Source organism: Prenolepis imparis, unplaced genomic scaffold (assembly GCF_030444845.1).
Source record: "Prenolepis imparis isolate NDT839.2.m4 unplaced genomic scaffold, iyPreImpa1.0 SCAF_4, whole genome shotgun sequence".
Classification (NCBI taxonomy): domain Eukaryota; kingdom Metazoa; phylum Arthropoda; class Insecta; order Hymenoptera; family Formicidae; genus Prenolepis; species Prenolepis imparis.
Window position 1 is genome coordinate 20402635 of NW_028141162.1, and position 16578 is coordinate 20419212.

General features: G+C 41.4%; 1 protein-coding gene across 6 annotated transcripts; it reads left to right on the forward strand.

Annotated features, from left to right (window-relative positions):
* Positions 1–11228: 11228 nt before the first annotated feature.
* Positions 11229–14513, forward strand: LOC145935293 (E3 SUMO-protein ligase ZBED1-like). 6 transcript variants are annotated; one of them, XM_083036478.1, is made up of 10 exons: positions 11229–11317; positions 11528–11607; positions 11717–11816; positions 11900–12160; positions 12236–12550; positions 12703–12961; positions 13032–13141; positions 13219–13755; positions 13898–14079; positions 14156–14513. In XM_083036478.1, exons 2-10 carry the CDS (start codon positions 11586–11588, stop codon positions 14491–14493), a joined length of 2124 nt encoding a protein of 707 aa, XP_082892604.1. In that variant the 5' UTR covers positions 11229–11317; positions 11528–11585; the 3' UTR covers positions 14494–14513. The 6 variants fall into 6 exon arrangements, 5 of the variants coding, with proteins under 5 accessions (XP_082892604.1, XP_082892605.1, XP_082892603.1 ...); XM_083036479.1 differs by lacking the exon at positions 11229–11317 and adding an exon at positions 11327–11361; XR_014425193.1 differs by lacking the exon at positions 11229–11317 and having other exon boundaries at positions 11408–11607; positions 13995–14079; positions 14156–14188.
* Positions 14514–16578: the final 2065 nt, after the last annotated feature.

Consider the following 16578-nt stretch of genomic DNA (forward strand, 5'->3'; position numbering starts at 1 on the left):
CGACTCTCAAATCTCTTCTGCGTCCGTCGAAACTCGCATCTTTCTACTGTCGCTCCACTCGTCGAGCTCCCTCCTTATTGCATGATATTTTCAACCTAGAAAATAACCACAAGCTCAGACTGTTACATATATATATGCATTCAATTATTATTCAGGAAGATTTTATACTTATCTGATAATTCGGTCTTCCATTAATATTTATATTCCATCTACCGCGCGCCTCTCACAGGGCGTCGCACGGTTCCAATCCTTCTGAGCGCCTCTGAAAGGGCGAGCTATCCATGACTTTAGCTCCTTTTCTGTACCCATCTCTCGGAGAGCGCCTCCATAAGGGTGAACTTCTACCCATTCACAAGCTCACGCCTCTCTCAGGGCGATAACCACATCCATCTCAACCTGTAATTAATGAAAGACAGAATCAATTAATGTCAATTAAGAATTAATCTCGCATCAATAATATTAATTTTACTAATAACTTAATAACAGGGTACTAACTAGTGGGAAACTAACAAACGCGCAATAAAGTTCAACCAAATACTTGTATAATAATTATAAAGAAGAATAAACATATATGTGCATACACATTTTACATCAAGATAACATTACAATAAATATATTATAATTATATAAAACGCAGCTAACATTATTCTATTACAAAAGTACCACATCAGTAACATAGTAAATAAGAGCTCGCGTATTCACTACTCACATTTCCCCCTCTCATTTTAATCATAAAAATACACATACATTCTATCCATCCGCTTATAAAATTTTCTATTTTTATAAATAATAATATTCAAGCGTCCTAGATAAGATTAACGCGTTCTCCATTATTCCTGACCACGCGTGTTCTACCGCTCGGCCACGCTAGTCAGGTGTCTCATCGCGAGTACGCGATACATCACTACGTACGAGTACGTAGAGGCGCGCGAACGCGTTAGAAAATACTTACCCCCAGGACGTGACACGACTATATCTTGGATGCCCCGGCGGAGGATCGGCCAGTAGTCAACAAACCCCAGTAGAATGAAGACCTACGTAACCATCTTAGCTATAACCGTACTGTTAGCCTCAGCCTCAAACGGGCTAATAGGCTATGATTGCGGTGGCCGCGATTTAAATATCACCACGCTCTCCCTATTGGATATAGAAGGATGCAAAGTCGACGACATCGAACCAAAGAAGGAAGAGGTCTACGTACAATTGCTACAGTTGAGCGAATTCGAGCACACATCTGGGATCCAGTGCAAAATCGAAGTCGACCGAACTGTCTATTACTGTGGGATGCACTCACACATATCTGCCGTACATAACGGCAGACGCGAATACATTCACGAAACATCAGCCGATACTTGCAGAAAACTGCACGAAACAGGAACCATCTCCTTAGGATTAAACGGGCATCTCTCCGACATTAAACCAAACGCTACCAACCTGCGCGCAATAACATTCGCAGGTTCCATAAAGACCGACGGAGGATGTAGCGGGACTCAATACAGCGATCCGTACGGCACCTGGGATAACGGAATCGTCCAAGCCTCAATACGGATCACTACCCGGAAGCTGCAGTTACCCGTTAAACACAACACCAACGAGGTGATACTCCCCTCAGGCAGCGATGCCAATTTTGCCGCAATTTACAGCATACGCACACAAGCGAGCGGTCGGCCCTGGCGATGTTAGCTATAGCTATAGCTCGGCGATCGGCGAGTTGAGACAGCATGACTGTACTCTTTTACCAAGCCCGCCCGAAGTTGCCCCAGCGCACCGACACGACCGCTCGCTTGTGTGCGTATGCTGTAAGTTGCGGCAAAATTGGCATCGCTGCCCTCAGCTGCCCCGTGACAACAGGAGAATGCAACGACGCAGACGGAGCCTCCACATACTGGTCGGTGTTACCTGCCGACAATTGCCATTTCGGCCGATACGATGTCCTATACGAAGGATTGGCACATCGCTTATCACCGAAATCATCGAAAGAGGACTCCCCAACGGTCTACACGGTAACGACACAAGATACCACGTTCGCGCTGGCACGCACAACCGAGACAAACGTCTGCGGATATAAACTCCTGCGAACTGGGCACCCCAAGCTCTGCGTCCTCGAAACGCAGCCAGGACGCGTGTTCAAAGGTCGTTCAAAAATCAAAATCGACAATCTTGATATTTTCTCGTACGTAAACTCCAAGTTTATTTACGTAGAAAAACACCTCAGAACACAGCTATCACAACTATACAGAGACATAATGGAACAGAAAGGCGCCCTGGAGAGACAAATCCTGCTCAACGCTCTCTCCCTTGCAAGCATTGCACCGGACGAGATGGCGCACAGAATCATGAAATCACCAGGGACAACGCCATTACAGCCGGCGAGGTTATCCACCACATCAAATGCGTACCTGTCGAATGCCGAGTACGACCCGTCGACAATTGCTACAACGAGCTTCCCGTCACCCACCAGAATAAATCCCTTTTCCTATTACCCAGATCAAAAATACTCACAAAATCTGGAACACTCAGGGACTGCAACGAACTTCTACCAGCGTTGTATCAAATCCGCAGCACCTGGTATCGACTGACGCCAAAACTCGTGGAATCAATGGCGCCGCCAACGATCAAACCGCTAACCAAACCATCATGGAAATACGTGAATCCCGACTCACTCGCCTCTAGCGGCATCTACACCAGCAAGGACCTTGATCGCCTCCGCGATCATATCATGTTTCCCATGGAAAAGCCCTCTATGCTCAACACGATTGCCAGAGGAGCATTGGGACAAGAAATTCCCACGGGAAGTTTTTCCATGCTAAACCTGTTGGACGAGAAATCACTCGATCAACTGGCAGAAAACGCCGGAGCCCGCCTATGGAAAGGATTCATGAACTTTGGATCAGCCAGCGCCGGAGTACTCGGAGTCTTCGTCGCTGAACGCCTCGCCAAGTTAATAATTGATACGCTGATACATGGTTACGCACTCCACTATGTATACGGATGGAGTTTGCACCTCCTAGGAGCCATCTGGACTTCGGTGACAAACGTCCTGTTACACCTTGGAAGATCAACAAACGGAAGAAGGAATAATGAAAAGGAGCATCTACCATTAAAACCCTCTCCAACGACCGAAGATTCTGCATCCCTAGCCCCTCCCTTGCAAGAAAGACAACCCCCTCCAGCCGAAAAGGTACAAAGTGAAGTGCACATAAACTATAAAGAACTGCGCAACCTCCTCAACGAAGAGGTATAGACTCAGTAACACGTTAACATTTAATAGAAAATAAGCATAGAAAATAAGAAATAGTAACCGCTACTATATACTAAGTTCGGAAAACGTTGGAACATGGTCCAACATTTTCTTTTAAGGGGGGAGGTGTCACGTCCGGTCACATAAAATTTTTACTTTTACATGAAATAAATTCTAAGTTCCCTAAGCGCTGTTTGAAAAGCGCGCCAGTGCCGGCCATGATGCCTAACTCAGCCTAGTGACTAAGAGAGGCGCTGCGTAACGTCTAGGAACTTCCTACTACAGGGAAACGCCCCCGCCACACCGAGCGTCTCCCACTCTCGGTCCGCCGCAGCGCCGAGCCGCCGAAAACGAAGGACCTCAGAGCGGTCCCAAAATCCGGCAGATCACATCGCGACTCCGACTAGAGCAGTCATACCTTGAGCGCTCTCCTAATTCTAAACCTAATTCAATTCTAACATTCTAACTCTAATATTATAAGTCCTAACTCTAGCATTAAAACTTTAACTTTAGTTAACTTTTGCATCGTGTAGTGTTAATTTAGAATAAAAGTGTGTTTCATTTATAATAATTCTCCACATTTATTTTAAACAAATTCCAATTCCACGCGTTTCTAATATAATATTTTGCACTATTATTGTTACTATTCTAATATTACGATTTTGGTATTTCTAAAATATTCCTAAAACGAGTTCTTCCAATCTGCACGTGTAGTGAAAATCTATTATATGAATAATTTTCTTAATGAAATCCTAGCTGCGACTTAGAGAGGACGAACCGCTCGTCGCTGCCGCACGATTTCACTTTCCTTATAATTTCTGAATTCTGTTGTGACTACTTTGAGAGGACGAACCGCTCGTAGTTACGCACTGGAACAATAACCGACAGTGAGGACCGCCGCACGTCGACTTATTGTAAAAGTGACCCAATATTCACAATGTTTTATATTATAAATCATTATACCTAAGACACGCCGTGCAGGCAGGAAAAACCAACTTCGCCGTTTAACCGCGCGACTCTACTATCCAGCATCATCGAGTGAATATTCAAATCTCATCGGCACCTACTATCATAACGACTCAGAGTACGATAATTTATTTGACGGAACCGCGCCGTTCGCTGTTAATAATAAAGACGTTAAACTGAGAAAGTGGCCAGTGCAATTGACTCCAATCGAAATCGAGAACCCTCGTATTCCGAGACACGACATCCCGGACAACGATCCTCGTCGCACCCGGTATTTGCAAATCAGGGCGGACATCCTGCACACTCACTACGACGCGCAGTAGGCGGAACATTGGGGAATTATCGAAATAATTTCAAACACATACGTGCGTGTATAATTATTGTTTAAACATATTTAAAATTAATATTTTCTACGAAATTTGAAATATAACTTTACACGTGGTCTCTAGAATATTCGTAAAGACTCTTGGAAAACTGCGTTTTCCAAGGGCCATAAAAGTGAAACTCTGTTTTTTGCCTAGGGTCATAAAACTGACCCTTAGACCCTTGATAAAAAAAAGGGGGTCTCGACGATTTCTCTCTTGCAAACTAAGCTAACGTAGCACATTCAATGAATACTCTAAAATTCTTAAAAAAATAACGCGAACGTTTTATTCATTTATTTAATTCCATTTATTTAAATAATTCACCCATGTGCCCAATAAGGCCTCAGTACCTCACCGCCCCGTACATCTTGCCTCTTCCCGAAGAGGAAGAAGAGCCTACTGAACAGGGAACCTCTTACTGCCAAATATCAGTCGGGTTTATTAATAAAGAAACAAATGCCGCCCTTTGTGTAGACTGTCATATGCGCTTACGCGGTACTGCTCGAAACGAATGGTTGAACATTGCCAAACATTTGCTCGTAATCGGTAACTTACCAACCGGAATACTTTGCTCAGTGTGTAACTTCCATCGACTGTCGGTAACTCGCGACCCTCAACTCCACTGTTACCGTTGTCAGATCGCTTACCTACGGTACATCAACGGCGAAGAAATCTTTCGTATCGACACCGATGGTAACATCGTGATTACAATTTTCCACTCCGTCGATGATTGCCTCGAACGTTTTCAGAATTATATTCGATAATATCCCCATACTCCTGAGTAACATTTGCAACTCCCTCGTACGAATCTTAAGGCGACACCCTCCACTCCGGAAGACATTGAACCGTTGCGTGTAACCTTGGCGGAACACCCTTTGTCGTGGGTATCCCCGGAAAAGTTTTCCGAAATACGACGTTGTTCAGCGCGATAGTCCGAGCACGTGGACAGCGATAATTATTTCTCGCGAATTTCACGCTGCGACTGCGCTCCGGACGTAACACCTGACCACGCGTGTTCTACCGCTCGGCCCGCGCGCCAGGCTTTCTATTGCGTACCTTCATAGGTCACGCAAGAACGCGTCAAAATCTCCCTCCAGGACGAAACATTATGTTTCCGCATAAGCCGTTGCACGTCGGCGTTGTAAAATTCCTTCCCTATATCGGTTTGCATGTTTCTCGGGCATCTCTTGCTATCTCGAATTATCTCGGCGATAGCGTCAGCCATCTCGCTTCCACCTTTACTCTTGAGTGGTATGGCCCACGTGTATTTGCTCAACACATCGATGACGGTGAGTATGTAGTGATAACCTTTGTTGAAACGAGAATACGGACGCATCTCGACGATGTCGGCTTACCACAGGCCATCGTATCCCCGCACTATGACGTGTCTTCGGGGAAAATTTTTCCTTGCCGGCGCGTGCAGTTCGTTCACCAACTGCCGTTTCTCCAAACTATGTTGTTTCTTCGCTTCGTCGGTTTTTCTCGATCGCCGGCTATCGCTTGTTTTATGATTCATTTCCGTTTGTCGTTCTTCAATAGCCGTTCTTGAGCCGTTCCTGACCCGTTCGTAGCCGTTCTTGACCCGTTCTTGAGCCGTTCGTAGCCGTTCCTGACCCGTTCGCAGCCGTTCTTGACCCGTTCAAAATCGTTTCTGAGCCGTTCGTAGTCGTTCGTATCCGTTCTTGAGCCGTTCTTGAGCCGTTCTTGCGTTGTTTACTTCCGTTCTTGACCCATTCGATAATCGTTCTTGATTCGTTCGCTACCTTGTTCACAGTCGTTTCTAACCCGTTCGTAACCTTTCCTGACCCGTTCGCAGCCGTTACTGACCCGTTCGCAGCCCTGTTTGAGTTGTTTGTATCCTTGCATGTAGCCGTTAATGACTTGTTCATAGCCTCGCTCGCAGCCCTGCTTGAGTTGTTGGTAGCCTCGTTCGCTGTTGCTAGGCCGTTCATAGCCTCGTTCGCAGCCCTGCTTGAGTTGTTGGTAGCCTCGTTCGCAGCTGTTGCTAGGCCGTTCACTACCACTACTACTCATTGTTAGATAGCAGTTCGATAATCCTTAGGTAGCTGTTCGATAATTGTTCGTAGCCGTTCGATAACCCTTCGTAGATGTTTGATAACCGTTCGATAGCCGCTCCTAACCTGTTCGCTGCTGCTCATTCAGGTTGATACTCGTTTTTGAGTTAGCGTTAGCCGCGCGTTGAAGTTCGTTTATCGCAGTCTGTACTGCTCGCACGTCCTTCTCGAACGAAGTCAGCTTCTCATCTGATTCTTTCTGTTGATTCATCAATCTTTTAACGCAGGATTCCACATACAGTTTGTTGACGGCATCGGTGTCAGCCTCAGGTTGCGCTACACGACGAATCTTCCGCGACCTTACGTCATAGTCCGTAACGACGCGACACAGAGCGTTTTCGTGCACATAACTTTTCACCAATCTATCCCAAGAACCGCTTGTGCCGGTTGCATCATTTCTTGGTTCGAATAATCCAAATTTGTTGATAGGCATTTTTTTTCCGATACGAGTGACGCTGATCGACTGATTAGATTTGTCGAGACACCATTCAATTTATAATAATGCCTGCTTCGCGAAGTTCCTCGATGATCGATAGGATCTCATTGTCGTGAGCGTTGTGGCCAGCTCGGCGCGAAGCGTCCAGCAATCGTACCCGATCCACTAGCTCGTTGGGGTCATCCCAGTGTATGTAATCGATCTTATTGTCGGTTAGTGCCATCGCGTGAGGCATGAATACTCCCTTTCCAGATTTATTCTTTTCAATCGATATCAATGGTGCGATTATATGTTTGTACTTGTATCTCCTGTTGCTTCGTAATTGGCCTTGTGTGTCACAATTGCGTTTATGCGCGTTCGTCCCCAATAATATGCTCTTGTATTTATGCATATCATCCTCCGTGTAAATGTCATCATCGGGAATTCTCTTGAAGATCAACTCGTATAATCCTGGTGTACCAATGTACCTCACTTTGTCTATAATTATAGAGTCATATTTGTCAATGTCGAATCGTTTGTTATCAAGACGCATTTCATCCTTGTCGAAATAGACACCGTACACGTGATCGATTTTCCTTTCTTTGTCGCCACCGAGGAGAGTGCTCATGTACTCTTGTCCCAGTGGTCCCAAGTGCTTTCGCAACATTTCTTGACCTTCCAGCGTTTGTAATGTGTTTCGAACAAACGATGTTTCGAGCGTGCTGCCCGAGGTTTCGAAAACATTTTCGTTTGCGAGTGTTTCGGGTATCATAGGTTGTACGATTCTCGTTGTCGCGAACGGTGCAGAGGTTATCATCGGTTCATCCAGTAAAGCATCCGATGTACGCGGTGTCGATGAGCGATTCGGGTTTGACACTTTCCTCTTTTTCGGTGTCGCATCATCCTTCTCCTCTTCCTCCTCCTCCTCCTCCTTGTACCGCTTGATGGGTAAGATTTTAATCTTTGCGGTACTTTTCGGCCCGTTTTTCACCGCGATCGAGTTGTCGACAATCTTTTGTAGCGGCTCAATAATAGGTCTAAAATGGGTCTTGACCGCGATATCGTCATCGATCTTACCGGTCTTCAAAGCGCGATGTTTCTTGCGGATTGATTCACTCGTTTTCGCAATCTCCTTCGTTATCTTTTCACGCTCGCGAATATTATCGTTCTCAGCCATGTTGACAGAGTGTCGAACGCTCGTGTTTCACCTCTCTCGACAGAAATCGACAACGACTAATTGTTTTGCGGTATCACGAACACATTAAATCCGTTTCTGTATCGGCCGTTCGTAAGCGAGCTATCCTTATCTATCACTAGAAATCCATACTTTTGCTGCCAACAAGTACGACATAATTCACTGAAATCCTCCTATCACATGTCGGTATTCACGTGATCGTTGTACACATGTTTCAAGTTGGTACCGTCCTGTTTAAACAAGATTAGCAGGTTTGCGTTGTCGCGTATAAGATGTTTCGGTATTCTTGCGTATATTTGACAGAGATAGAAGCAGTCGACGTTCGAGTGGCGTCCCATTGAAAAGTATTCTCTTATCGTATTTTGTTTGTCGCACGCCACGTCATCGAAAACGAAAATCGAGTTTGGACATGCTTCGCTCGGTGGAAAGACGTCACTGTTATTGGAGAATATAAAATAGCTGATTTCATCGATCGACGTCAACAAATTCTCCAGATACTGATATTTTGGTTGTTGCAGCGACTTTGAGTACACGTACACGTTTTCAAAGCGGACGCCGTGCGGGCTTTCTATCAAACTAATCAACACGTTAGTTTTACCGCAATTCGAGGGGCCGCAAACGATCGCGCATATAGTAGTCGGCAGTATCGTACCGTGTCTACGCATCTCCGCGTTGCCCCCCATCGATCGTAATCTGGCGTCGTAATTCGTCACGCGTATCGCAAAAGGTTGTCGCACGAAATTCATTTTCACACTCCTGACTGGATCGAACGTCTGTCTATTTATAGCTGCGCGGAACCGCGAATTGGTCAGTAACGAAAAAATGTTTGTCCTGCTATCAAGTCCTTACGATATTTGTAATTTGAGCGCTGAACAGCTACAATTGGTGTCGAAAACAGTTTTATTGCGAATGTGCGGCAATAACGTTCACTGCGTGTGGGACAAGCTTCCGGAACATATAAAGGCGGATTTGGAGGTTCAAACCTATCGCCGCTGTTTCGAACATTACAATCGACCATGGCAGCGAACGCACATTGACGGTCCAGCGCCGATGATAAAAGATTGCAGCGAATGTCAACGAAAATAGGTAGAGGCCTATTAAATCTCGCGATAAACGCACTTCCGATCGAATTTCATATCCCCGGCTATCAGTTTTGCGGTCCGGGCACGCGACTACAAAAGCGATTAGCCAGAGGCGATCGAGGTATCAACCTATTGGACGCAACGTGCTATAACACGATATAGCGTACTCTCGAAGCAACGATCTCATCGAGAGACACGCGGCAGATAGGATACTCGCTAAGGAAGCGCAAACTCGCATCGTTGCAAGAGATTCGACTCTCGGTGAGAGAGCCGCCGCCACAGCTGTCTGGGCATCGATGAAAGCCAAGACGAAGTTCGGTATGGGCCTGAAGACGACAAAGACGAAGACGAAGAAAAAGATGGCGAAGAAACGAATACTTCCAGTAGCGAAACGTGGGAGTGTATTACCGATTCTACCAATGTTGGGCGCGCTCGGATCTCTGGTCGGTGGAGCGGCTGGTGTAGCAAAGATGGTGAACGACGGAAAAGCTGCACAGCGTCAGTTGCAAGAGATGCTACGTCACAATCGCGCCATGGAAGGTCACGGATTGTATCTCGCTCCATACAAACACGGACGAGGAGTTTCAACGAGAAAAAGGGGGAAAAAAAACATCAAAGAGACGCTAAAAATGCCACAGGGCGTAACTACAAACATACAATTGCTACAACTGGCAAAACGTATGCACATGCCGTATTTTAGAGGTGTTTTCATGCGTGATTCATTACCGATCGGTGGTATATATCGCAACGAGAGCGGCATCGTAAATTTAGATAACGCTAAAGGATCGGGTACTCATTGGGTAGCGTATGCAAAGAGGGAGGATCGCGCTATATATTTAGACAGTTTCGGCAATCTTCGACCGCTTAATGAATTGGTACGATATTTAAATGTGACAAAGATACAATACAATTACACATCTGTTCAAACTTACAATCAAAGCATCTGTGGACAATTGTGCTTACAGTTTCTCCGAGCGGTCGATGCACGTGAATTTAAAGACTGACATTGCGCTATTTAACTCAGTATTCGTTTAACAGTTTTGTCAACATGTCTATGACACTTACACTGACCGGGAAGAGTAGTGTTCTCGCGATAAACTACTTTCCCGCCGTAGATTTGAGCGACGATGAATACGAGCTAGGTCTAACGGATTTTGAGACTTATCATACGATATCGAACGTGAATTCCTCGAATAATAAATTTTACTTTGGCAAAGATGACGCGGAAATTACGATTTCCGAGGGATCGTACGAGCTGCAAGCTCGATGATCATACATGAGTTTTTGAAACATGCAATTTTACGAAAACGTCCGCAACACGCTGTTCGTGACGATGATAAAAAACACGCTGACACCACGCATATTCGGACGAATGACGACGGTGATTTTGAAGATGGAGAATATCCGATAGTGCTCCGCGCTAATTATAATACGATGAGGAGCGAGATCAAATGCGCCTACAGAATGAATTTTAGCAAGCCTAACAACATTGGATCGCTGCTGGGATTCTCGAACCGTATACTGCAGCCGCGAAAATGGTACAAGTCGGACATGCCGATTAATATTATCAACGTGTTAGGGATGCAAAGTTTATCGATATTTATCGATACTATCGACAAGACCAACTATCGATAGTTGTCGACAAGAAGGTGAAGGAGAAGTCTCTATCGATATCGATAAGAGTACGTTCAAAAACCATCCTCATCTGAGTGACTCGAGTGCATTCCCTCTCTTTTATAGAGTTAGAGCCCTAGCACAGACTTTTGCATAACGCATAACGCATAAGCATAAGAAATTCGATTGGTTGAATTTCTTATGCATATGCGTTATGCACGTTATGAACCAATCAAATTTCTTATGCATATGCGTTATGCGTTATGCAAAAGTCTGTGCTCTGGCCTTTAGAGAAGTGACATGTGATGTTTTCGATTTCCGAACGCAGCCTAATTGTCGAAGTTTTTACGTGCTTTTTGTTTGGGTATGACGTAGTTTATGAAGTCGTAGACGATAGACGTAAATATTGTAAGTAACGCACAAGTTTAGGATGTCGTAAAAACGTGTTACAATCGAAAATTTCATATGCCAAAACTTGTGCGTTACTTGCGTCTACCGTCTACGACTTACATTATTATCAATGTTAACAACTATATATCCTAACTTGATATTAATGAATAATTTAATTTGACAGATAATTTAACTTTTTAAAAGTGAGGTTATTTCAATTTTCGTTATTATTATCACGCAATATGCATTGGGAAGAGGAAAATGGTAAGTTAATAATTTGAATTATATTAAAATTACATGCAAAACAAATTAAAGTTATTTATAAAATATTGTGTATTTATTACTCTATTCTGTTATTTATCTGTACTTATAGAATCAATAGTTGATGATCCCCAACCTGCAAAAAAGCAGAAACAATCAACATTACAAGGCTTTCTTGTATCAAACTCTCAGTCTGAATGTCAAATTTCGAAGTAAGTAATAATTTATTTTAAAAAATGCTAATATTTTTATATTTTTAAAATTTATCTAATAAATTTATTCTTTTGTTGTTTAGTGTAAAAACAAGGATGAAGAAATCAAAAGTATGGGAATTTTTTAAAAAAGATCCAAACAATAAGAAATTATCTGTATGCATAATATGTAATACTGAAATTTATAACAGTGGTAATACAAGTAATTATTGGGATCATCTACATCGCTATCATGCCTCCAAATTAAAAAAATCTATTGAAGAGGAAGAGAGCCTTTCACATTCTACCCCCAGTGGAAGTGAACCTGAAGGAACAAGAATAGAAATTGAAACTGAGAATCATTGGTACAAATATTATAAATTTATTTCCTTTTAGCGTTTGTATAGGCTCATGTTTGTTAATAATTTCTATTGTTTCAGTGTTCAAACTAAAAAAAATTTGCCTCGAAAACGTTCTAAGAATCAGCCGTCATTGAAGAAGTTTATAAAAAAGAAAAGACTCTATTATGGTGCTAACAGTAAACAAAAAATTATATTGGATAAAGCATTAGTAAAATTTATTACTAGAGATCTTCAGCCTTTGAGCATAGTAAATGACATTGGATTTCAAGAATTTGTGTATGAATTGAATCCACGATATTGTTTGCCAAGTCGACCTACAGTCACTAATGTTTTAATTCCAAAAATGTATCACGAGGTGAAAGAGAAAATTTCAACTATTTTAAATACTGTCAAGTATGTTTTTTCAAATGTTTTAGTTTTTTATATTTTTCTTCTACGTTTTTGATTAAATTAATAATTTTTAATATTTTTATAATTTTAATTTTTTAAATAATTTTTAAAAAATAATTTTTAATTTTCTTCTAAGTTTTTATATTATTTTATAGATATTTAGCAATAACTTTTGATGGCTGGACTAGTGTTGCCAGAGAATCTTATCTGACGATCACAGGTCATTTCATTTTTGAATCCAAATTACAAGCAGCATTACTGAATTTTATTCACGTGAGTGATGTATCATCAACAGCTGAAGATCTAAAATCCTTAATTCAAGAAAAAGTATTGAAGATATACCCAAATGTAGAACTAGTATGTGCTGTGACTGATAATGCTGCTAACATGATAGCAACTTGTGAGAAATTAAAGGTAAATTTTTACTTAAATAAATTATATTTAAAACTTATATTTATCATATAATGTATTACAATTTTAATAGGTGAAACATGTCCCATGCGGAGCCCATTCTATACAATTAGTTGTAAATCATGCCATATTAAAAACTAAGCCATCATCTTCGTTAACTGCAATAGATACTGATGTGATGAAGTAAGTACTCAAACTTTATCTAAATGTGTATATTTCTATTATTCTTTATTTTATTGAGTTTAAATTAAATGTTTTAGATTATTTGAGAGTGATGAATTTGAAAATTTATCTTCTGAAAATGAAGTTTCAGTTTACATTATTTTAAAGAAATGTAAGCGTATAACTACTTTCTTTCATTCAAGTCCTAAGAAATCAGCTGAATTGAAAAAAGAACTTAATTTACGTCAAATGGAAGTTACAACTTTAGTACAATCAGTTTATACTCGTTGGAATTCATCTTATGAGATGTTACAACGTATATATAAAACTTTAGATTGTATTAATATTATTTTATTAAAATTTAAAAATAATATTCCTCTATTGAATCATGAAGAAACACAATGTATCCCAGATATTTTAGCTTGTTTGAAAATATTTGCTGTTATGACTGAAAAACTAAGTGGTGAATCATATGCCACAATTTCTCTTTTAATTCCATGTACAAAACAAATACTCATTGAGTTAAAAAATTTAGAATCAGTTATGAAAACAAAAACTGGGCAAATATTTCGAAAACTCCTCATTAAGTTGAGTGAAGATAGATTGCTGCAATATGAAACACGAACTGTTCCTAGGTATATAAATTTATATTATTCTTAATATTATTTAATTATTTATATAATTTGTTTATATAATATATTGTTATATAATTTATAATATATTATTCTTAATATTTTATAATTTAATTAATTATTAAAATTGTTTATTTTATTACAGCATTGCTACAGTTATGGATCCTAGATTTAAAAATTTAGGATTTTATCAATATAATAACTTTGGTAATGCTGCAACTTCTATTAAACATGAATTGAAGATGATTTTAAATTCTACGACTATTCCACCTATTCATGCTCAACCTTCGGCTTCATCTAATTCTGATGATTCATCTAAAAAAAAAAGTAGGATCTCTACAAGTATTTCAATAAGTCATGTATTTAATTAAGTTTTATTTTTAAATCGTTACTTTTTGTTTAGGTTTATTCACATTTTTGAACCAATTTCGAAGTCCTACCCTGCCAGCTTCTCACAATATTCCACTATTGTCTCAGGCAATTGTACATTTCAATTCTTATTTGGAAGAACCAATTCTTGCAGAAGATGAAGATGTTATTAAATTTTGGATTAACTACACTAAATGTGATGCTTTGAAGAAAATAGCTTTGAAATACCTCTGTGTACCAGGTACATCTGTTCCATCGGAGAGGATTAACTCCACTGCTGGAAATACGATAAGTGATCGACGTGCTAGATTAACCTCTGATAATGCAAAAAAACTAATTTACTTAAAATGTAATTACAAATATAGTCAATAAAATTTTGAATATACATTTAATATAAATTTGTCTGTTTTTATAATATTTATAGCCTTATTTTTATTTAATTATATTTTATTTTTGTTTAATTATCGAATATAGTATCTGAAAATGTAATCTAGGAGAATCTATAGTTAAAAAATAGCATATAAACAACTTATAAAACTATCGATATTTATCGATAGTATCGACAAGGATCTTGAAAACTATCGATAGTATCGACAAGCAAATTTTTTCGATAGTTTGCATCCCTACAACGTGTACATTATCCGCGTAGAATGTAATGTGACCGCGGGCGCGTACAGCAACGGCAAACTCGTTCATACGATACATGAATTTTCACCGAGGGTACCACCAGGATATAAGATATCGGAAACACCGGCGCACATCATTTACCTGCCGATCATCGTGCGGAGCATTACGGATTTAACGTTACGCGTTGTCGACCAGGACAGACGATTGCTCGATTTTCGAGGAGAAGAAATCACCATTAGATTGCACGTACGACGACGACAGCGATAACGTACGTGTGCAGCGTATGAGATGCTCGTGATGAACGGATCGAAAGACACGAGAGATAACACAATACTTACGGAGCCAGCGACAACAACGTCGACATTTGCTAATATCCAATCATCCGGTTGCACTGAGAAAAAGAAACTGAACGCATTAAACGTTGCGATTTTACAATCTTTGGGATTCGCGGTGCGAAACATCTGAACAATGACCGACATCCTCAACATTGGAGACAAGCCAATCTTCGACGATCGCATCGTCAAGATCGAGACTCACACGTACAACCCGTTCACTAACACAACATTCGGACACAGTGATGAGATAAGAATACCCATACAACAACAGGATCTGTATACGTTGCCGTATGAAAGTTTCCTATACATCGAGGGAGAACTAAAGATAAATAAACCAGCCGAAGGATCTGCTGTGATACTGGGAAATAATTGTGTCGCATTCATGTTCGATGAGATTCGATACGAACTCGATGGCGTGGAGATTGATCGCAACAGAAACGTGGGAATAACAAGTTTGCTCAAAAACTATGTAACGATATCATCCGATAGAAGCGTGATTATGAGAAACGCCGGCTGGAATGATCCGACTACTGCAAATGGAAACTTCAATTTTTGCGTACCGCTCTACATGTTATTGGGATTTTGCGAGGATTACAGACGAGTGGTGATTAACGCTCGTCATGAGTTAATCTTAATACGATCGCGCAACGACAACAATTGTCTGGTTGGAGATTCGACGCTGGAGCCTGTGATCAACATATTCAAGATACAATGGCGAATGCCACATGTGTTATGGAGCGAGATTAAGAAGCTGTCGATGCTGCGCGCTCTGGAAAGCGGACATTACCTCAGCATGGGTTTTCGCTCGTGGGATCTGTATGAATATCCGCTATTGCAGCGTACTGTTACGTCCGGGGCGCAGTCGCGGCGTGAAATTCGCGAGAAATAATTATCGCGGTCCACGTGCTCGGACTATCGCGCTGAACAACGTCGTATTTCGGAAAACTTTTTCGGGGATACCCACGACGAAGGGTGTTCCGCCAAGGTTACACGCAACGGTTCAATGTCTTCTGGAGTGGAGGGTGTCGCCTTAAGATTCGTACGAGGGAGTTGCAAATGTTACTCAGGAGTATGGGGATATTATCGAATATAATCCTGAAAACGTTCGAGGGAATCATCGACGGAGTGGAAAATTGTAATCACGATGTTACCATCAGTGTCGATACGAAAGATTTCTTCGCCGTTGATGTACCGTAGGTAAGCGATCTGACAACGGTAACGGTGGAGTTGAGGGTCGCGAGTTACCGACAGTCGATTGAAGTTACACACTGAGCAAAGTATTCCGGTTGGTAAGTTACCGATTACGAGCAAATGTTTGGCAATGTTCAACCATTCGTTTCGAGCAGTACCGCGTAAGCGCATATGGCAGTCTACACAAAGGGCGGCATTTGTTTCTTTATTAATAAACCCGACTGATATTTGGCAGTAAGGGGTTCCCTGTTCAATAGGCTCTTCTTCCTCTTCGGGAAGAGGCAAGATGTACGGGGCGGTGAGG